This window comes from Geotrypetes seraphini, chromosome 1 (genome assembly GCF_902459505.1).
Source record: "Geotrypetes seraphini chromosome 1, aGeoSer1.1, whole genome shotgun sequence".
NCBI classification, from domain to species: domain Eukaryota; kingdom Metazoa; phylum Chordata; class Amphibia; order Gymnophiona; family Dermophiidae; genus Geotrypetes; species Geotrypetes seraphini.
Genome location: NC_047084.1, coordinates 469,185,033 through 469,208,314, shown reverse-complemented (window position 1 = coordinate 469,208,314; position 23,282 = coordinate 469,185,033). Strand labels below are relative to the sequence as shown.

Here is a 23,282-nt window from a genome sequence, read left to right as displayed (position 1 = left end):
ACTTAAGTGGCTAGGGCTCTTCAGCTTGGAGAAGAGATGTCTCGGGGGTGAGATCATAACCTCCTTTTAGAAAGACTACAGACTATTGGCATCACGGATCAGGTCCTCTTTTGGTTTAGATCCTATTTCTCTAATCGATCCTTGATTGTGTCTTTCAACAATAGTACCTCAGAACGATTCTCAGCAACACACAGTATTCCTCAAGGGTCCATTTTCTCACCTCTTTTATTTAATATTTTCTTGCACCCCTGATGAATCTCTGCCAATCCATTGGCTTTAACGTATTCGCTTACGCAGATGATATTCAGCTTTAACACCCATTAAACTCTAATAACCCTCTTGAAACAACAGCAATCAATAAGAAACTCGAACAGATTCACCAATGGCTTGACACTAATAGATTAGCTTTCAATGTTAATAAATCAAATGTTATGCTCTTCCCCTGGAAAGATGGTCCTAAGCTCAAGTTCCCAATTACTATCAAGGGTTCCATCCTTCAGTCGATCAGTAGCATTAAGATCCTAGGGGTTATTTTTGATTACAAACTAACTTATCATGAACATATTAGTAGTATTGTTAAATCTACCTTCTTTAGACTACGTCAAATTCATTCAGTTTTGAAATTCTTATGCCCTAAGTCACTTAACACACTCTAGACAAAAATCGACTACTGCAATGCACTATTTAGAGGAATTGCCCAAAAAAGAAATCAGTCATTTACAGATCATTCAAAATGCTTCAATTAAACTCATAATGAAAGCTAAAAAATTCAACCATGTGACACCTCTCCTTAAGAAAGCGCATTGGCTCCCAGTTGCTTACCGCATAACATATAAATTAAGTCTGCTGACTCTCAAATCTCTTCTTTATAAAACTCCTGCCTTCATTCATAGATTATTGATTCCCCATACTTTTACAATGATTACTCATGTCTATTGACCAACATCTATTAATAGTTCCCTCACTCAAAAACATTAATACATTGCGGCAATTCATCTTTTCTGTCACAGCCCCTCAAATATTAAATTCCCTCCCTATTTAAGTACAGGAAGAACACAATTTAGACATATTCAAGAGCAAGTTAAAATGCTTTCTTTTTAAAGATGCAATTAGACAGCTAGAAATGCTAGATTAGGGAACCTTAATTGAATCTTATTTCTAACTTATTTTGAAGCCCACTGCTCTCCCCCCCTTCTTTTGTTTTTCTCCATTACTCGTCTTATTTACTATCAATAAACTTATATTTCTTTCCCCATTTTTTCCTTTTGTATTATATGTTCTGTCAGTTTAGTCATATTTATTTGGTTTGTTTCCCCCAGAAATTTGTAATTTTACTGTTTTGTACATCGCTTAGAATTTTGAATAAGCGATTAATCAAATCCATAATAAACTTGAAACTTCTATAAAATACTGAGTGGAGTAGAAAGGGTAGATGTGAATCGCTTGTTCACTCTTTTGAAAAATACTAGGACTCGGGGTATGAGATGAAGCTACTGAGTAGTAAGTAGATTTAAAACAAACTGGAGAAAATATTTCTTCACACAATGTGTAATTAAACTCTGGAATTCATTGGCAGAGAATGTGGTGAAATCAGTTCGCTTAGTGGAATTTAAAAAAGGCTTGGATAATTTCATAAAAGATAAATCCATTGGCCATTATTGAGATGACTTGGGGAAAATACACTGCTTATTCCTAGGAAAAGCTGCATAAAATCTGTTTTACTACTTGGGATCTAACTAGATTTTTGAGACCTGGGTTGGCCACTGTTGGAAAATAGGATAGTGGGCTTAACAGACCCATCTTTTTGTCCCAATATGGAAATTCTTATGTTCATAACATTTTCATGAACATAGGGCTCCTTTTACTAAGCTGCGATAGCGGTTTTAGCATGCACAGAATTGCCGCACGCGCTAGACGCTAATGGGGGTTTACGCGTGCTAAAAACACTAGCACACCTTAGTAAAAGAGGGGATTAGTTTCACCTAAAGTAATATTATACATGAGCAGTCATGTACTTTACTATCTATAAAGGTGGCCAACTAATCTCAATAGATAGACAACCATGATTGTCTTAAGCCACCCAAATTATCGTTGCCTTCCTTCCTCTATGTCCAATATCAATCCTCATCGTCAGATTTTTTAGTAACTATCCTTTTTTTAATGTTAAGAAATGCAGAAATTTTATGAACTAAAGTTAAATTTTAGACTCTGTAACTACTTAATTGCTTTCTCTTTTTACTCATAAATCCACAATCTTCCTAAGAAGCACCTCATTAATATTAACTGTGTTTACTACATATAGGGCTCCTTTTATCAAGGTGCGCTACGGGGATTAGCACATCGGACATTTCATCACGCGCTAACCCCCGCGGCACACCAAAAAACTAACGCCTCATCAATGGAGGCATTAGCGACTAGCGCGGCAGGCATTTGAACACGTGGTATTCCACGCGTTAACCGCAGCTTGATAAAAGGAGCCCATAGTAGGCATACTTCCTGTGCACTTTACTCTTGTCTGTTGTATAGCAGACAAATTATTTTATGAGTTTCTCTATTGTTTTGTGTATGAGGGAGTGCTGAAAGCCAATCAACCAACCTCCTAAATTCTAAGTGTTACTTTGCCACCGTATCTGAAAGAAGTGTTATATTATTTCATTAATACCCCCTCCCCCCTTTATACAAAACCATAGTATGGTTTTTAGCGCTGGCCGCAGCAATAATAGCTCCAACGCCCATATAATTCCTATGAACATTGTTGCTGTTAATGCTGCGGCTGGTACTAAAAAACGTGATACGGTTTTGTAAAAGGGGGTGGGGGATAAGTGCCAAATTGCAGAAACAAAATCTCAGTTTTGACATTGTTTCAGATCACTGATTCTCGTCTTGGTTGGGCTGAGAACTTTTCAGCACCCTGTCGTATTTTTGGGAGGGCTATAGAAATGATTAAAAAATACTATTAATGGTACTGGTGAATTAAATAGAAAGAGCAAAGAAGTGCATCAAGTATCTTTAAAAATATTATTTTTAAAATTGATTTCCCCTGTCCCTACAGATTATGCCCAAAAAGGAAAAACTCCAGTGATGCTGCAGGAAATTGTAGAGATAATAGGGTCCTTTTACTAAGGCGTGCTACATATTAGCACATGCTAAACGCGAACGTGTCCATTGGATATAATGGACGTGCTAGCATTTAACGCTTGCTAATATTTAGCGTACGCTAAAATGTCTATCTCAACTTAGTAAAAGGACCCCTATATAATCACAGTAAATCAGTCAGCCGCACTCAGATTCTAGGAAAGGAAGTCTCTGAAAGATGCTTAAAAAAAATATTGGGTAATATGTGTGAAACATCTGCCATAACTCTGGAATCATTTTCCTCACTGAAGATAGAGGAAAACATAGGGCTAGATGCACTAAAGTCAGCAATTGTCGCTAAACTTGTTTTCACAGCTTTAGCGATGACCGCTGTTACTGACCACCGTGTGTTTTTCCCCTACATCGCCCATTTTCCATTCCAGCCATGCAAATTAGCTAAAGCCACATGCAAAATAGTCAAGCGATTGATGCACTAACTTCACATGACTATTCCAAATGGGGTTTTAATGATTAAAAACTGATTTGTCTAGACCTGTCAGTAAATGTGTTATCGACAGGTCTGCCTTGGGGTTTGTTTGTTTTTTTCAATGACACATGTGAAATATCTGTCCCATAAAAAAGAAAAAAGTCCCCCACCGCTGATGATGGCCCTCACCAATGACTCCTGACAAATGAGCCCCCTCTCGCAAGCCAGGCACCCCTATGCCACTGTTCACCCCTGAACCCAAAACAAATGGCAGGAAAGATGCCCAATCCCTCCTGCAATGCAGAACACGCCATTGCTCCCCCTGTGCCAGGCACCCCAGAGCCACTGCTCTCCCCCCCACCGAACACCCAAAAATAGCAGGAGGGATGCCCACTACCTCCTGCCACCTGATGCCTGCTGAACCTTCCCCGTACCTTCTTAAAACATTGGAAGCAGGAATCCCGCTGTCAGGCTCCTTTTACAGACCCACCTGTCTAAATGCCTTCCTGTGCATCATGTGGAGTAGTTATAGCTCTGCTGTGATATAATATTAGGATGATACCAGAGTTATCTGGTGGAAATTAACATTAGCTGAGCCAGTCACCAAATTTCAGGAACTTATTTAGTTTGGGGGAGGGGGGTGTTAAGGGAAAGGTGATGTGGTTGTGAGAATAGGTAGCATAGTGTGAATGATGAGGCGAGAGGCTGGTAGGTGATGTTGTAAGGAGGGTTGTGATTGGAGGATGGAGGTTTTATTGTGTAGGTTGAAGGGATTGGGCATTGTTTTAACGTTTTGTTGGTTTTGGAATATTTTTGTGGTGGAATGGAAAGGTAGGGTAGGATGGGAATGAAGAAATGTTCCCTCCCTCTCTCCCTTTGCTATGTGCATTGTGTTAATTGTTGCAGAAAGGGGGATTTTGTTAGTGGGTTTTTGGTGATGAAGGGTTGGGGTTGGGGGTGGGAGGTGGGGTCAAAACTTATTTGATAAATATTGAACATTTAATGGGGAGTGTAAGGAGTGCTTTGCACAGTGGGGGATGTTGAAAATTGATGAAATATGTACCATCGTTTGCAGCAACCGCTGCGAGGGAAGCATGGCCTGGTGATACTATGGGCCATGCTATGGGGGTTGTTTAAGGATTCAAATTTAATTGGGATCTGGTTTTGGCACAGAATAGCTCCTTGGGGTGTGAAATGTTATTGGGGGTTTGACGGTAGTTGATATAAAGTTGTACAGTGTTTGAAATGTTTTGGGAATAGAAATAAAGTTGTGGCTAAATTGATTGTTCCACAAATATTGGTGGTGCCTTTATTTGGTATGATTGTGGCAGGAAAAGTGACAGAGTGTGAATGTTAATGTTATATAAAAGTCTTTTCCATTTTTAAAAATAAATTGAAAAACCCTAAAATCTTACAGGCAGCATTTTGACAAATAGCCTTCAAACTGAAAGTGAGAGCATTAGAAAATATAAAAACAAAAATTGCATATCTTAGGATATGTTTTTATTACAGTCTCAGTACGGGTAGAAGGCTGGAAGAGACAAAAGCCTATTTCTGACTAATGAATTAATAAAAAAGTATCATGAAATAAATCAGACAGAACAGCAAGCAGAAGATTTTTTTATGAGAAAGAGTTGGGTAGGTGGGATGAAGGCAGAAAAAAAAGTGTCAAGAATAAAAGGAATCATACATCAAATATTGGCAAATATTTTTCTCTATTTCAATGAGGAAGTTTTTACCATACTCGCTAATCATAAGATCCTCATTTATCCATATACTCCGAACCTCTTTTATATAGTATTCTAGTCTTCTGATATCTTACAGTTTTTCTAATTTTCTTTCATTTTTCTATTTAAATCCTATAGCATTTATAGCTTAACTCAAATTTCATCTATGTTGGGATATGACCTCAGTGGCTACTTCTGTACAGATTAAATCTGTTGAAGGTACAGAGTTTCAAATGTAGCTAGCCTCCTCATTGGCCTTCTCCCCTATCTTTTTTATGGTATTTTTCTTTATCATTTTAAATAACTTAGTAAATAATTTAATATATGACTTAGCTTAAAGTGCTTGAAGTGCTTAAACGGGACTCCGACATGGAACCACGTTTCGCTAAGCTGTATCAAGGAGATACCCTAAAAAAAGCATATCAAAAGATAAATAGATTATTTAACCTTCAAGTATTCACCAGTAATATCTCTTCTGTAACTTCTCTTACCACTATTCAGACTCGCTGCCAGTCTCAATTCTCTTCTAACATGGCGGCGGCGTCCTTCCTGCTTCTTAAGTATCTATCTACCACATGACTCCTTAAACCAATCAGAACAGCGCACCCACTCGAACCCGGGAAATTTTAAAGTCAAAATCTGCCACTCCACCTCACTATTAAGTCCCATAGGACTAACTGTGTTTAAATCAAAAATCCATCTTTGCTCACGATAGTTCAGGAGATTGTCTAAATTATCACCCTCCCACCCAGCATTTATAACCTTCCATTTAATATCGAACGTTACTGCACCACCAGGATGCCCTATTGTATCTTCTAAGAATCCTTTACTTAGGAGGGGCCTTAGGCACATGGGTCAATCAGAGTCTTAGACCTCCTTCTCAGTGCATCCTAGTGTGGAGCAGAATTTAGGAAAGGATATCCTTCTTAGAGCATGGATGTTCAAGTCTGTACAGCAGATATTGACATTCATATCTCATGTGTTTTAGAATAGGATTTGCTGACGTACAGTCTCTTCTAAAATACTTGAGAAATGGATGTCCATGCACTGGTGCTTTCCTAGCATGATGATCCATTTTACACACTGAAATATCCAGTCTATGAATGGGTTAAGACAGGAGACATGGATGTCTTTGTAGCAACATAGAAACATTCATATTATAAAATGGTCACTAAGATATCTATTTAGCAGAGAAGTTAGCAGAGAACAATTCAGCTCATTGTAATTTACTTTTTCCATTTGTTTCTCTTTTTAAAAAAAAATTCTTTATTCATTTTCAAAATTACATTAAGTGTTAAATATATTCATTCACATTAACAATAAATATATCACTTACAAACAATCATTGATACATTTCATAAATTCTTAACCCTCCCCCTTTCTCATCCCTCCCACCCATATATTCCAGTATCCTATATAACATATAATAACAAAATTCCCCCCACCCTACACCTTAAGTTGATAAATATAAGAGAAACAATTTCAAATTAATCTTTACAATACTTTGTTAATGGTTGCCACACATCCTGAAACTTCTTAAAATAACCCCGTTGTAATGCAATAAACCTTTCAATTTTGTTTCTCTTTTCAATTGGTTGTATTTCATGGACAGAAAGATACCTACTGTTAATTCACCTACCCTCTCTTACAAAAGCCGACAGGGTGGGCATGCACAGTAAATGCTCCAACACCCACAGGAATTGAATAGAAGTTGGAGCATTTGCCAAGCGGCACTTGATTGCTTGACTTTGTAAAGGGTGGCTTTACTCTTTCTAGTAGAGAAATTCTATAACCTGGATGTATCAAGTACCAGGTCTAAATAAGGTGGCCATATTCTTGGGCATGGACACCCATTCCCCTTCTGCAATCAGAGTTGGATGTCCATGTTTTAGTCTCTCCCTAGCCCTGCCCAAAACATGCCCAGACCACTGCCCCCTTGCCATATGAATATATTGAAGATTTAGATGCCCTGTATATGCTGTATTAAATTAGGGGATTTGGATACCCATGCAATATAGATATCTAAATGCTGGTTTTCAGAAATCCAGAAAATGAACTTGAAGAACAGGAAGGGTGAAGTTGGGTTAGCTGAGCTATGGTCTGTTCAGGGTGGGTTTTAATACTGCAGAGATGTAATGTAGAACATTGAACAGGGGGTGGGAGAGCTTAAGTAATGTGAACAGTAGCAGTGTAAGTAAGTAAGAGACAAATTCTAAATGCATCCTTTGTATTCTCATTTATTTTTCTATACAATATAGGTAAAATGTGTGATATCTAGTTTTGTTTCATTTTTAATGCTTTTTTTATTTTCATATTTTACAGGCATATTCATATTTTCTGTAGTTATTTTTCTCCAAGTCTTCATTATTTCTAGAATTTCCACATCTTTGATCTTGTGAAAAAGATGCTCTGTATTATTGTTCTTATGACATGTTTAAAATTTTCATTGATTTCTAAGCCAAAAGGATAGAAATGAAATAGAGAAACCAAACAGTTCTTGAGTTTCTTCTCGTGGCATCACAGAACATGAGAAACAAAGAACTCTACTTTTTGTAATGTTCCTGATAATGAACATGATGAATCTGCTGGGAAATTGAACAATTATTTCAGTAATTGCTGATAACTCACAGCTTCACACCCCTTTGTATTTCTTCCTTTGCAATCTGTCTTTTGTGAATATGTGTTTCAGTTTAGTCACTGTCTGCAAAACATTACGTTACCTTATCTCAGATGCCAAGACTAACCCTTTCTCTGAGTGTATTACCCAAATCTATTTCTTCATTTTCTTTGATGTATCAGAATGTGTGCTCCTGTCCATCATGGTCTAAGATCGCTATGTTGCCACCTGTAATCCACTGTATTATATCACAATAATGAGCAAGACGGTATGCCTAAGAATATCAGTTATTTATTTGATCATCAGCTTTGTGCACCATTTACTGCATACACTGATGATATATGGCTTTCTTTCTGTAAGTGCAACGAGATCCAACACTTTTTCAAAGACATGACAATATAACATAACATCGGATTTCTATACCGCTTGGCCATAAAGTTCAACACGGTTTACAAAAGATTAATAAAAAAGAAACATAAATTGAGAAGACATCATTTAGGTAGAGTCTTGTTAGCCAAACCTAGAAGAAAGGAATATTTTTAATTAGAAACATAGAAACATGATGGCAGATAAAGGCCAAATGGCCCATCTAGTCTGCCCATCCACAGTTACTATTATCTCTTTCTTCTCTCTGAGAGATCCCATGTGCCTATCCCAGGCCCTCTTGAATACAGACACAATCTCTGTCTCCACCATCTCTTCCAGGAGACTGTTCCATGCATCTACCACCCTTTTTGTAAAAAAAGTATTTCCTTAGATTACTCCGGAGCCTATCACCTCTTAACTTTATCATATGCCATCTCATTCCAGAGCTTCCTTTCAAATCCTTTCAAATTAAAGAAACTCGACTCATGCACATTTACATCATGTAGGTATTTAAATGTCTCTATCATATCTCCTCTCTCCCGCCTTTCCTCCAAAGTATACAGGTTGAGATTTTTAAGTCTGTCCCCGTGTAGTGTGGGTAGGAATGGGATGAAGATAGAAGTTGTTGAAAGTCCTATCATAAAAAGCTGCCTGAACAATTAAAAAAAAAAAAAAAAGCTGCCTGAAAAGCATAATATCCAAGGTGGCTCACAATATTACATACATATTTTAGGACTTACACAACGCATAGATCCGCTACATCAGCAAAAATCATAAGATTATAACATCCCAACTCATTAAATTACATCTCAAACCGCTCATCCACTACATCATTTCAATCAAGCAGCACATGCAGCCCAATTTAAAGATTATGAGGGCCTCTACAGGGAGCCAATGCAGCTCCCGATATAAAGGGGTCAGATGATCAAATTTCTTCAATCCATCAATGAGCCTTACTGTGGTATTACACTGCTGCTGTAACTCCTTTACACTGTTGCATATTGGACAGAAGATTTCAGTGTATTACATATCTACAATGACCGCTAGATCTTTTTCTTGGATGCTGACTCCCAGGGTAGATTCTAGTATCAGGTAACCATGATATGGATTATTCTTCCCAATGTACATCACTTTACATTTGTCCACATTAAATTTCATCCGCCATTTGGATGCCATTTTCAAAGGTCTTCCTGCAGTTTTTCAGTTAGCATATGTTTTAACAACTTTGAATAGTTTTGTGTAATCTATTCAGGATTACATCAGGATGATTTTCGGGCTGAAGAAGTCCGATCACATAACCCCTTCCTACCAACTCCTACACTGGCTGCCGATGGAGGCGCGCACGAAGTCAAGCTAGGATGTCTCTGCTTCAAAGTATTAAATGGTCTAGCCCCAAAATACATCACAGACCTCTTCTCATTCCCAACCAATAGACATGAAAGAAAAACACACATGAAATTTGTCTCCCCACCGGCTAGAGGGTGCAAATATAAGAGACACCATCAACAACTGCTATCATATCAAGCAGCCATATGGGGTAAAGACCTAGGAAAACTAATCGCGCACACAAACAACTATGAAGAATTCAGGAAACACCTAAAAACCTACCTATTCCTGAAATACCTAGGTAACGAACCGGAACATCAACCCCCCTCGTAACATCATCACATACCTGAACTTGCAAACTGTTAACCCAACCCCCAATCACTAAATATGAACACTCTATTCAAACTTACGGAACATTTCTACTTCAGTATAAACAACTTGGCACTTCCTGGCCTTGCAACAAACAAACTGACGTTAACTTTATTAATGTTATCAGATGTACACTGCTATATTCTTTAATTCGTTGTACGAGATATTCACTGCTATACTCTTCAATTCACTGTATGTAAAGTTTCTCTTATTATTGTATTTACAGTTTCTTTTTATTGTAAACAGTTTCTTTTATTGTAAACCGCCTAGAAGTCGCAAGATTGTTGGCGGTATATAAAAATAAAGTTATTATTATTATTATTAATCTGAAAATGTAATCACTTTACTTGTAATTCCTATTTCCAGATCATTTATAAATCTGTTAAATAGCACTGGTTCCAGTACAGATCCCTGCAACATTCCACTATTCACCCTCCTTCATTGAGAAAAATGGCCATTTAACCCTACCCTCTGTTTTATGTCCAATGACTAATTCCTAATCTATAATAGAATATTTCCTCCTATCCCATAACATTTTTATTTTCTCTGGAGTCTCTCATGAGGAACTTTGTGAAAATTTTCTGAAAATCTAGACAAGATAAAATAAACAGCTCACCTTTATCCACATGTTTATTCACATCTTCAAAGAAATGAAGCAAACTGCTGATGCAAGACTTCCATTGACTGAACCCATGCTGACTCTATTAAATCATGTTTGTCTCTGTGTTCTGTCATTTATTCTTTATAATAACTTTTACTATTTTACCAGAAACTGATATCAGGATTACTGGTCTGAAATTTCCCAGATCACCCATGGAACTCCTCCAATCTTTAAGAACTACAGACATTTTCACAAAAAGCAGATTGGCAACTTCATGTTTGAGTTCTTCCAGTACATTAATAACAATATAATGATCTGTTAATTGATGTTAACAAGCAATAATTTGTAATAATTGTTGTTAATTGGCATCAATTAGTAGTTACACGTATAACTACCATTGTTCAGTATTCTAAAAAAATCCTTAGCTCACAACTGCAAGGGTGTGTGGACCTGGGAGGTGTATGGGCAGGATATATGTTTGCCTATCACTTAAGTTATGTTATGTGTTATGTTGTAATAACACTCTAGTCACCCAGGAAGTCCAGTAAAGTTTGACATAGACATTCAATAGAGTTACTAGTACAGTTACTAATACAGTTAGGTCATAGTTACAAATACATAGTTACAAGTTCGACTAGGTCATTGTTGGCTTATCCTTGTGTTATTAGTCTAGAAATGTGCTTTTACAATTACCATTTCAGTTACTTCAGTGTTGACTCCTTGTCTTGGTATAGAAAAGCATTCTACAATGTTCTGCATGAACGACTACTTCGAAAAATTGCGAGCCATGGAATTGAAGGTGAAATACTTACGTGGATTAAAAACTGGCTGGAGCATAGGAAACAGAGAGTGGGGGTAAATGGACAATGCTCGGACTGGAAAAGTGTCACCAGTGGGGTGCCGCTGGGCTCGATGCATGGACCTGTGCTCTTCAACATCTTTATAAACAATCTGGACATTGGTACGATGAGTGAGGTGATTAAATTTGCAGATGATACGAAGTTATTCAGAATAGTGAAGATGCAGGAGGATTGCGAAGATCTGCAAACCTCAACTGCCTATCTCTAAACCTTACAGTTTACCACTGTTGCCAAGTAATATGGCAGCCCCTTGTCACTAATCTTTCTACTACTTTGTAAATGTATACTGTCAACCTCCTTTGTAACTCCAATGCTAATCTCCTTCTCGAGTCTTATTGTAGCTCGCTGACAATGGTCAGTTTTCCCTCTTTTGTAAACTGCATAGAACTGCAAGGCTTGTGTGATATATAAATAAAAATGTATGTTATGTTATGTCCTTGGATGGGCTGAGAACTTATATATATTGAATACTAAACCTCATTTTCAAAAGGTTAAAAGCATAAAAGGAAATACACTACTCACAATGGCTGTGCTTCAGAGCAAATGGATGTGTCTGATGCACAATCTTGACATCATTGTGACATCATCAAGATGAACCTAGATGGTAGAATGCCACTAAAAAAATAGGAATATGTGCTGAGGTATCTGACCATACTTGGGATTTGAAGGTTTGCAATATTGTTTTTTTCATGTGCCTTGTTTAAGTGATGCATTATTAAACATATTTTACCTTAATATCAACCTGGAATCCTCTATACTCCAAAAATAAAAGCCTTCACCTATAAATTGAAGCCTATGGCACACCTAAGTGATGTCTAAGTCAAGTATATCTAACTCATGTCTACCTAGCGCCAAGCTCAGACTCAAAAGAAAACTTGGTTTTGCAAAAGCCTACATTTTAGACATTAGGTAGATGCGTTTGGATGCTGAGCGGCATGCACTTCTCTAAAAGGACATCCACATCGAAGCCACTCCTGTGCCATGCCTACACCATGCCCATGCCTATTTTTTAGATGCAGATTTTTAAGATGGGCATCCATGAAATTGTGTATGTCTATTTGTAGAATTGCATACAGTGTTTGGACGTCTAACATCCAATTATTGCTTGTTAACACCATTAATTGGGCTTATTATCGACTTTATTTAGACACCTAACTTGATGGACATTCATATTGTGAATGCCTAAAGTTAGACATCTTTTATAGAATTTGCCCCTAAGTATCTGTAAATACTATAGAAATTGTAAAAAGAGTACCAGTATATGAATCAAATATGAAGAGCAAACGATTAAGCACATCAAGTATCTTTCAAATGAAACTATTTTTCAAATTGGTTTTCCTTTCCTTCAAAGCAAATTACAATCTGCATCATTAAAAATGCTGTGATTAAAATGTCAGTGATTCTGTAGGGAACTTTATGAATTCCCTTTATTCTCTGTGTAAAAACATCAGGGATTTCCAAAAATTAGTTTCATTGTTCATGGGAGATTATATAACCACAGTAACCAATCAAAGACACTTACATTGCTGGGAAGATGTTCAAATAATGAGGTACAATTCTGGAATCATTTTCAAGTGTCTCAGAGAGGAAAGGACTTAGGTCAGAATTTAAAAAAACAAAACTCCAGATACAGATCTGTTCTACTAAATTTTCATCACAGAAGAAAGAGGTAAACAGAGCCTGAGCTAGTAATGGTAGTCTGGTAATAGATTTGTAGGGAGGCTGCTGGGCAGGATTACAAGGGGTCACTGAAAAGTTCTCAGCCCAACCAATAAAGTTGGGCAGTCTCCATCAAGGATTATACACTTAGTCCAATGATTTTCCACTTTTTTTGTTCTGTCATTAAAAAAAAATGGAACAAAAAAGTAGAAAAATGCTGGATTATGTGTATAACCCTACCCCAACTTTGTTGGTTTGGCTGAGAACTTTTTAGTAGACCCTCTAAGGTACCTTGGAGGATAGTGTGTGGAGCTTCAAAATTTGAATAGCAGGGAATGTTGACGGGCAAGGCTCGGTTACCAACAAGTGAAACTTTAAAAAATAAATGTCATAATTTTGGGATTTTCTGATATTCAATTGTTATTGGGAGTCACTTTTCTTCTCAAACAGAAGCTGTAAAACTGATAAACTCTTTGACAAACATACTTTTGGGTGGTGTGAGAATATGTCCATAAATGTTTATTTTATAAATGAAGTTTAATTAACATTCTTTCAGGATAACTTGTGTATAACACCATATGAGGCCTTTAACCCTTTATTTGTCAGTGAAATCTCTTTCTCCTCAACAACGCATTTCCGGCCCTATTAACTCTCCTCTTTCCCCCTCTTAAATTCAATCAATTTGTACCTTGCTTAATCTAATGTAAACTGCATAGAACTTAACGGTATTGCAGTATATAAACTGTTATTATTATTATTATTATTATTATTATTAAATGTAGATTATGCCATCTCTGCCCCAATGTTTCCATATAGGACCATATCGAGGTGAGGCCATGCCCACCCTGTCCACTGTACTGTGACCATTAGTTGAAGTCAATGAATGTGGCTCAATGTTGGTATCCATGCCACATTTGTGCCCTATTCAGTAGCACTGCCTAACAGCTCTCAGAAAGGGCCTGCTCCCATTGCTTCATCTTGAAGGCCAGAATACACATTGAATGTTGAAAGAGACAAGAACCCAGAAACCTGTCTACCCCCTACTGCAACGTTCGCTGCAGGAGAGATAGCTCATCTCTCCTGCCAGCGATGGTGATCGCCCACCCCCCTCCGAACCGTGGCACTTCAGGGTGAGCATCGCGGCAGGGCATCTCCCCTGCTGGCGATCCTCACCCCGAAGTGCCGCGATTCGGAGGGGGGTGGGCGATCACCATCGCTGGTAGGAGAGATGAGGCATCTCTCCTGCAGCAATCAGCCTCCCCCGGCGATTTCGATTGGGCAGGAGGGGGCCCAAGCACTCCTGCCCCGCGGCACCCTGAACCCCCAACTAAGATTGGGGCAAGAGGGAGACCAAGCCCTCCTGGCCCGGTGACACCCACTACCCCCCACCCCCACTAAAATACGGGCAGGAGGAATCCTAGGCCATTCTGCCCTCGACGCACCCCTACCATGACCCCTTGTTCCCCCCACCCCCAATCCCCCCTACCTTTAAATCGGTGGCCAGACGAATGGGTGACAAGCCTGTCCATCTGACAGGCCAGCCATCCATTAAATGACTGGCCTTAGGGCCTGATTGGCCCAGGCGGTTCAAACCCAACATGGTGCCTGGGCCAACTGGAATAGGCCCAGTAGGTTTAGGCCCCTCCTCTGGGCGGGGCCTTAGGCACATGGGCCCAACCCGATTTAAAGGTGGGGGGATTGGGGTTGGGGGATCGAGAGGTCAGAGTAGGGGTACGTCGAGGGCAGGAGGGCCTGGGATTCTTCCTGCCTGTATTTTAGTGGGGGTGGGGGGTAGTGGATGTTGCCAGACCAGGAGGGCTTGGGCTCCCTCCTGGCCCCATCGGATTGGCTGGGTGGGCAGTCGCCGGACCAGGAGGGCTTGGGCTCCCTCCTGGCTCCATCATAATCGGCGGGGGAGAGGGAGGTTGGGGATCGCTGGGGCAAGAGGGCTTGGGCTCCCTCTTGCCCCAATCTTAGTCAAGGGTTCGGGGTGCCACAGGGCAGGAGGGCTTGGGCTCTCTCCTGCCCGGATCGTTGTAGGGGGGGGATTCTGTATCTGGTGTTCTTTTTGACAGACACCGGTTACAGAATCCAGCTTTTAGGTGAAGGACTGGCTCCTCCTTCGCCTAAAAGCCCTTGTTTTGGGCGTTTGGGACTTAGGCTTTTTTTGGGTTCATTATATGTAGTAATTGTAGATGTAGTGGTGGTCTGTGCGTTTAAACAGCTGAACATAGAGGCAGGCCATTATTTTAAAAAAACTCCTTTTGGACATTTTTTTTGATAATGGACATTTTCCCTGCTTCTATTTTCAACGTTTAAGGCCTTAGGCCAAAAGGGGACTTAGACGTATTTTTTGATTATGCCCCACCACACATATAAGACAGACAAACAGGTTGCAAGGGTAGGATACAGTTAGGGGTAATGGATAATCTACTGGTTCGGTTGGTGAGTATTGGGGAGTAGGGTTATAGATTGAAGGCTATATCAAAAGGTTAGTTTTCAGTCTATTTTTAAATAAGGTAAGAGAAGGGTAGATAAGGGTTATGGCAGACAAACTTGGGTAGTTTATTGCAGCATAGAGGGCAGCTAGATGAAAGGAATGAAGGAATTGGCAGTGGAGTAGAAGGGTACAGCTAAAAGCAGCTTATCTGAAGAACAGAGTTCTCTGGGAGGTAAATAAGGAGAGAGAAGAGAGGAGAAATTTTGAGGGGCAGCAGAATTAACACACTTGTAGATCAGCAATAGGAGCTTGAACTGTATGTGAAGGCAGATAGAGAGCCAGTGGAGTGATTTAAGGAGAGAGGTGATATGAGTGTAGTGAGCTTGGTAGAAGATGAATCATGCAGCAGAGTTTCGCACAGATTGCAGGGGGGAGAGGTGGCACTGTGGGAGACCAGTTAAAACTAGATTGCAGTAATCTAAGTGTGAGGTTACAAGAATGTGGACAAGGATCCGGGTGGCTGTCTCAGAGAGGAAAGGGCAAATTTTGGAGACGTGCCGAGCTCTACGCTTGTGGAGATGGTGCGGTATACAAACCTAAGGTTTAGTTTAGTTTAGTTTAGATAAAAGCAACAGGCCTTAGCATTTTGTTGGATGTACGTAGAAAATGAGAGGTTGGAATTGAAGATGTCTCTAAGGTTGCAAGCCAGAAGAGACTGGAATGATGGCAGTATTATCTACAGAGACAGAGAATAGAGGGAGAGGAGCAGCAGCTTAGTTTTGGACTTGTTTAGTTTCAGATAATGGCAGAACATCTAGGCATCAATGTCAGCCAAACAGGCAGAGACTGTTTCTTGAACTTTAGGTGAAATTCCGAGTGTAGAGAGGTAGATTTGGGAGTCATCAGCATATAGGTGATACTGGAAGCCTTTGGAGGATATCAAGGCACTGAGGGAAGAGGTATAGAGAGATAAAAGAAGAGATTCTAAGACAGAATTTTGTGGTATGCCAACTGCTAGTGGGATAGCAGCAGAAGAAGACCCACCAAGACATACACTAAAGGTGCGATGGGAGAGGAGGGAGGCAAACCAGGAAAGGACAGATTTGCGGAATCCAAGCATGGACAGCATTTCAAGGAGTAAGCTTGGATTAACAGTATCAAAGGAAGCAGACATGTCAAGATGGATGAGGACCAAGTAAAGGCTCTCAGATCTGGCCATGAACAGGTCACTGCAGACTTTGGTTAGGGCAGCCTCTGTAAAATGTTGGGGGCGAAAGCCTGATTGTAGAGGATCAAGAAACTGTCGGGAAGAAAGAAAGTCAAGGCAGCCTATGGAGCTCAGCACGCTTAAGTTGTTTGGATAGGAATGGAAGAAGGGAGACAGGGCGATAGTTTGACGGGCAGGTGGGGGACCAGTGAAGGTTTTATGAGAAGCAGTTTAGGTTATTTATGATGGTTTTGTAAATTATATATTGTAGTTCAAGGGTCTGCCTGATCTCTTTACAATTAGGCACAGATTCTGTAACCAGAGCCATTGTTAGTGGCTGCCTCAAAAGCAGCTGCCAATCGCAAGTCAATAATATGATGGCAACAAGTACAGAATTATGTCTCCAGCAAAAGTAGGTTTCAGAAATGTAGGCCAGAGATTTCCTATGATGTGTATCGCACCTATGGAGACATTAGCCACATCCACAGTGGCATTCGACTTCCTAAAGCATCTCTGTAGGTGTGATTCCAGAGCTAATTTTTTAGGTGCTGAAAGACACCTTAAAATTCAATTAAAACATTGGTTGACAGTGTTTTTAATGGAGATTGAACACCTACTAGTGCCTAAAATAGTAGCACCGGTTTGAGAATCTGGGCCTTAGTGGCTGCCCTGATCCAGCTATTGAATGCACAGCAGCAGACGAAGGGGTGCTGAAATGTTCTTAGCCCAAGCAATCAACTTCCTAAATTCTGCCACAGTAGCTGAAAAGAATTATATTTAATTTCATTAAGTAACAATTTGCAGAAACAAAATTCTATGTTTTGACATTGTTTCAAATCATTCATTGAACCATATTTATAATAATAATAATAACTTTATTCTTCTATTCCGCCATAGTCAGATGACTTCTAGGCAATTCACACCAAAGAGAGCTGGACAGTCAGCGAATTACAAAATACAATTAGTGAAAGTATAACATATTAGACAGAAGGATAATATAGATTTTGTGTGGCTTCTAGAGAATGACACGGGGAAAAAATCTGTCCCCGTCAGTGCCCCGTCACTGGACCGCTGTCCCCTTCACCGCCCTGTCCCCGTCCCCGCCATCTCCTTCACCGTCTCGTCCCCGCAGCATCCACCCTTCCCTCTTACCACCTCACTGCCCTTCAGCGGCCCCAGAATTTCCCTCCCTCCCCCTTACCTTCGCGGCGTAATAAATTTAAGGAGGGAAGGCACGCGGTCACCGATCGTGTGCGTGGCCCCTTCCCTCCCTCCCTACCTCCGGCCAAATCTATCTCTCTCCCACCCTCTTACCTTTGCGGCGCTTTAGAAAAGAAATTGATGCTGGTGAAGCCTGCCTGTGCCGCCCTGTAGTCGTGTGTGTGTGGGCGGAAGATTCTCCTCTGACAACTGTCATTTTATAAACACAAATAAAACAGAGCAAAGTTCAACAAAACCCATCTCCCCTCCCTTTCACAAATATCCCCTTCACTATTGTGAAAACTAAACAAACCAAATTACTACAGAATGCTACATAGAAAAATCAAGCTAACAGAATACTTTAGTCACACATGGCAAGAATAATGTTAGGGGAGTGCAACTAGGCAACTGCCCCCTGGTCAGAGAGAGAGCCCTAAGCCAGCTGGAAGATAAAGAATCACAGCCTGGGATTTGCGGTTCCCAGTTATGTCTAATACCAGCTCTACCAGGATACATATTTCAAATCTGAAATATTCTAATTACAAAATATAAAATAAATTTATTTATTTTCTTTTTGTTGTCTGGTAATTTTATTCTTCAAATCACATTGGTTTCAGGCTTTGGTTTTAGGTTCCTTCTGTCTTCATCGTGGCATGGCTGGCTCCTGAAGGTAAAATAGATGTAAGAGGAGCTGGGGAGATGTCGAGTCTGACACAGGCACAATTTTTTTTACCACAGGAGTAAGACTTTTCACTGCTCCCACGGGGCAAGAAAAAGTCTTGTCCCCATTCCCGCAGGTCTTGTCACTATTCCTGCGGTAAACCAGTTGCAAATATCTCCATTCCTGTGGATTTACTGCGGTGACCCGCGCTTTACCATGGTAAATGGTCCCCGTGTCATTCTCTAAACCATATCCACATCAATCTCTTCTTGGTTGGGTTCAGAACTTTTCATTTATTGTAATGTAATATAACCATTTATTGTAATGTAATATAATTCTCCACCTCACCTCCAAAGGGTTAAATGAATTGGGCTAATTAAGTAGCAATCAGAAAGGAAAATGACCTGACTCAAAATTAACCTCCTTAAATACAGCTAAAAGTAAGCATGGCTTCCCTACTGATGGTAGCCTCAGATAAGAGAAGCAATCCACCATTCTCATTTAGGCAAGGGAACTATGTAGACCAGTGGACTCAAACCCTTTGTGGGGCCACATTTTGGATTTGTAGGTACTTGAAGGGCCGCAGAAAAAAATAGTTAATGTCTTATTATAGAAATGACAATTTTGTATGAGGTAAAAACTCTTTATAGTTTATAAAACTTTCCTTTAACAGTTAAAAGGAAAGATATATAAACTATTTTTTCTGCAGCCCTGACATTTAAAGTTTAATATCTTTTCTTTCTCAAAACTGACACATTTCAATCACTATATTGAAAATAAAATCATTTTCCCTACCTTTGTTGGCTGGCGACTTTATTTTTCTGTGCTTTTAACTATGCTTCCAGGGCCTTCTTGTCCTTTGACTGTTTTTCTCTCCGTCTTCACTTTCTGCCTTGCATCCATCTTTGGCATTAACTTTTCAAAATCTATGTTTCCAGGTCTTACATTCCCTTCCTATCTCTCTCTTCTTCTGTCCTATTTCCATGGTCTGACATCTCTTTCCTTCCTTTCTCTCCCTCCCTCCTTCCTTCCTTTCCCCTGGTCTGGCATCTGTCTCCTTCCCTCCCCCCATGCCCTGGCATCTTTTATTCCTCTCCTCTCCCTTGTCTTCCTTCTACTTCCTTCCCTCTCTTTCCCCAATTGGGTGCAGCAGCAACAGAAGCAGCATTTCCCTTCCCCCTTTCCTGTGCAGCAGAAGCATTTCTCTTCCCCTTCACCTTCCCCTCCCTTTCCCTGTGCAGCAGCAGCAGCAGAAGCAGCATTTCTCTTCCCCCTTTCCTGTGCAGAAGAGGCATTTCTCTTCCCCCTTCCCTCTCTCTCCATTTCCCTGTGCAGCAGCAGCAGCAGCATTTCCCTAGGGTCCCCCTTTCCTATGCAGCAGAAGCATTTCTCTTTCCCCTCCCCTTCTGTTCTCTTCCCCCTCCCCTTCTGTTCTCTTCCTTGTGGAGCAGCAGCATGTCTAGCCGGCTCCCTTACTCGATCAATCGTTCCGTTCAAAGCCGCGGGTGGTGGCTTCTCACGAGATCCGCGCCTAAGTCAGAAGCCTCTCTGATGTTGTGACATCAGAGAGGCTTCCGATGCAGGAGTGGATAGCGCGAGGAGCCGCCACCCGCGGCTTTGAACGGAATGATCGACTGAGTGAGGGAGCCAGCCAGACACGCTGCTGCTCCAGAAGGAAGGGAGGGGGAAGAGAAATGCTGGTGTGGATGGCACGAGGAGCCGCTGCCGGCCACAGCTTTGACCGGAACAATCAACCGCAGAAAGGGAGCAGTTGATCATCGCATCCAGACCGCGGGCCGCAAAATAGCACCTGGAGAGCCGCATGTGGTCCGCGTGTCGCGTGTTTGAGATCGCCGGTGTAAACAGATGAGATTTTTCAGCTGTGCACCTGATCTTTAGCCTCAGCTCAGACACTTATATAGACAGCAGGTAAAAGGACACTTTTAGCATGAGTCTTTGTGACTTCTGATTTTCAATGGGAAACAAGTCAATTAACACATAAATTCACTCACTGGCAATCTCAAAAATCGATTATTGTAATGCTCTATTTAAGGGAATAACCCAAAAAGAAAGCAGACATTTACAGATTATCCAAAATGCTTCGATTAAACTCATAATGAAAGCTTAGAAATTTGACCATGTGACACCCCTCCTTAAGAAAGTGCATTGGCTTCCAGTTGCTCACAGCATAACATATAAAATAAGTCTGCTAACTCTCAAATCTCTTCTTTATAAAACTCCCACCTTCATTCATAGATTATTGATTCCCCACACTCCAACAAGATTACTTAGGTCAAACGACCAACATTTATTAATTGTTCCCTCTCTCAAAAACATTAAAAACACGGTAGCAATTCATCTTTTCTGTCACAGCCCCCAAACATGGAATTCCCTCCCTATTCATTTAAGGGAAGAAAGCAACCTAGACAGATTTAAAAGCAAGTTAAAATGGTTCATAGACAACGGCGCGAAAGACAAAAGCGCGCGCCAACAATTGAGCGCAGCGCGGAGGCGCGCGCCGCACAAAATTACATTTTTTAGGGGCTCCAACGGGGGTTTTTGTTGGGGAACCCCCCAGTTTACTTAATAGACATCGTGCTGGCGTTATGGGGGGCTTGGGGGGGTTGTAACCCTCCACATTTTACTGTAAACTGAACTTTTTCCCTAAAAACATGGAAAAAGTTAAGTTTTCAGTAAAATGTGGGGGGTTACAACCCCCCACCCCCCACAATGCCCCCACAATGCGGCGCAATGTCTATTAAGTAAAGTGGGGGGGTTCCCCCCCCCACACACCCCCCATCGGAGCCCTAAAAACAGTAATTTAGAGCGGCGTACGCCTCTGCGCTGCACTCAATTGTCTGGGCGCGCCTTTGTCCCAGCGTGCTTTTGACCTGACACCAGTTAAAATGCTTTCTTTTTAAATATGCATTTCACTGCTAGAAAGCTAGACTATGAGCCTCAATTGAATCCTATTTCCCAACTTATTTGAAGCTCACCACTCTCACCCTTCCTGTTGTTTTTTCTCCTACTTGTCTTATTTACTATCAACAACTTGTATTTCTTTCCACATTTCTTCTTTTTGTTTAATATGTTTTGTCAGGTTAGTCCTAGTCATTTGTTTGTTTTTTCCCCCCAGAAATTTTTTAATTTTACTTGTTTGTACATCGCTTAGAATTTTGAATAAGCGATTAATCAAATTTTTTATAAACTTGAAATTTACAACATATCACTTTTATTCAAGCATGATTAGTTTGGTATAATGTTTATTTTGCTTTTTGCAGCACAAAGATATAAATGGATCAGATGAACAAGACAGAAGTGATAGAGTTTGTTCTCCTGGGTGTCACCAAGCATGCAGAGCTAAGAGGTCTCCTCATTGTAGTATTCCTGGCAATGTACCTGATCAACCTAATGGGGAATGGAACCATGATCTTAGTTATTAGTGGGAGTTCTCAGCTCCATATCCCCATGTATTTCTTCCTTTGCAACTTGTCTTTTGTGGACTTATGTTTTACTTCAGTTACTGTCCCCAAAATGTTAAGCAATCTCATTTCAGGCAAGAAAACCATCACATACTCAGGGTGCATCACCCAGCTCTATTTCTTTATTGTCTTTGCTGACGCAGAATGTATGTTCTTGTCCATCATGGCCTATGACCGTTATGTTGCCATTTGTAATCCACTGCAATATATAACAATTATGAATAAGAAGGCATGTCTAAGTATGTCTGCTGCCTGTTTCATCATCTGTATTTTGAACTCATTATTACATACAGTGCTGATATCCCAACTGTCCTTCTGCAAATCTAACATAATCGAGCACTTCTTCTGTGACCTCACACCGCTGCTTAAGCTCTCTTGTACAGATACCTCTTTCAATGAACTGTTAATTTTCACAGTGGCCTCAGTGATTGTAATGGTTCCTTTCCTAATCATCCTGATCTCCTATGTCTGCATTATTTCTGCTATTCTAAAGATCCAGACCACTGGAGGGAGGCACAAGACATTTTCTACCTGTTCTTCCCACCTTATTGTGGTAATAATCTTTTATGGAACAGTAATTTTTATGTATTTCAGGCCTTCTTCTAGCTATTCTTTGGAAAAGGACAAGATTACCGGTGTGGTATACAATGTGGTCTCTCCTATGCTCAATCCATTCATCTACAGCCTGAGGACAAGGGAGGTAAAGACAGCACTGAAGAAAGTCCTACTGAGAATTTTCCCTCATAATAAGAGGGTAGAACATTTGCCAAGGAAGGGATAACCAAATTTACAAAATAAAAGAGATTCCATATCTTGTTATATAATAGAGAAAAGATGCTTAAGTCCATATTGACTCCTCTCCTAAAATTTTCATACTATTCTCATGGCTATGAATATTTGGATTCTTTCTACTAAAAATTTGCATTCATTAAAGCATATCTGGTTTGTTAGTATGATTTTTTTGTTTGTTTTTAACTTACAGTGGTTAGTGTAATTGGATTTTTTTTTAAAAAGGAATATCTTCCTCAAGAAAAAGTCCATAATCTGCTATTCAGATAGACATAGGCGAAACCACTGCTTTTCATGGGATCAGTAGCATGAGTGTTTTTACTATTTGGGTTTCTACCAGGTACTTGTGAGCTGGATTGGCCACTATGGAAACTGGGTAGTGGGCCCAGATGGACCATTGATTAGACCCAGTATGT

The 23,282-nt window shown here is 40.2% G+C and overlaps 1 protein-coding gene across 1 annotated transcript; it reads left to right on the top strand.

The window, feature by feature from the left end:
* The first annotated feature begins 21,889 nt into the window (after positions 1–21,889).
* Positions 21,890–22,858, top strand: LOC117368646 (olfactory receptor 1C1-like). Its single transcript, XM_033962376.1, has one exon. It carries the CDS (start codon positions 21,890–21,892, stop codon positions 22,856–22,858), a length of 969 nt encoding a protein of 322 aa, XP_033818267.1.
* The last annotated feature ends 424 nt before the right edge of the window (positions 22,859–23,282 follow it).

Coding starts and splice junctions, on each gene's coding strand:
- LOC117368646 (XM_033962376.1), top strand. CDS start 21,890: ATGGATCAGATGAACAAGACAGAAGTGATAGAGTTTGTTCTCCTGGGT.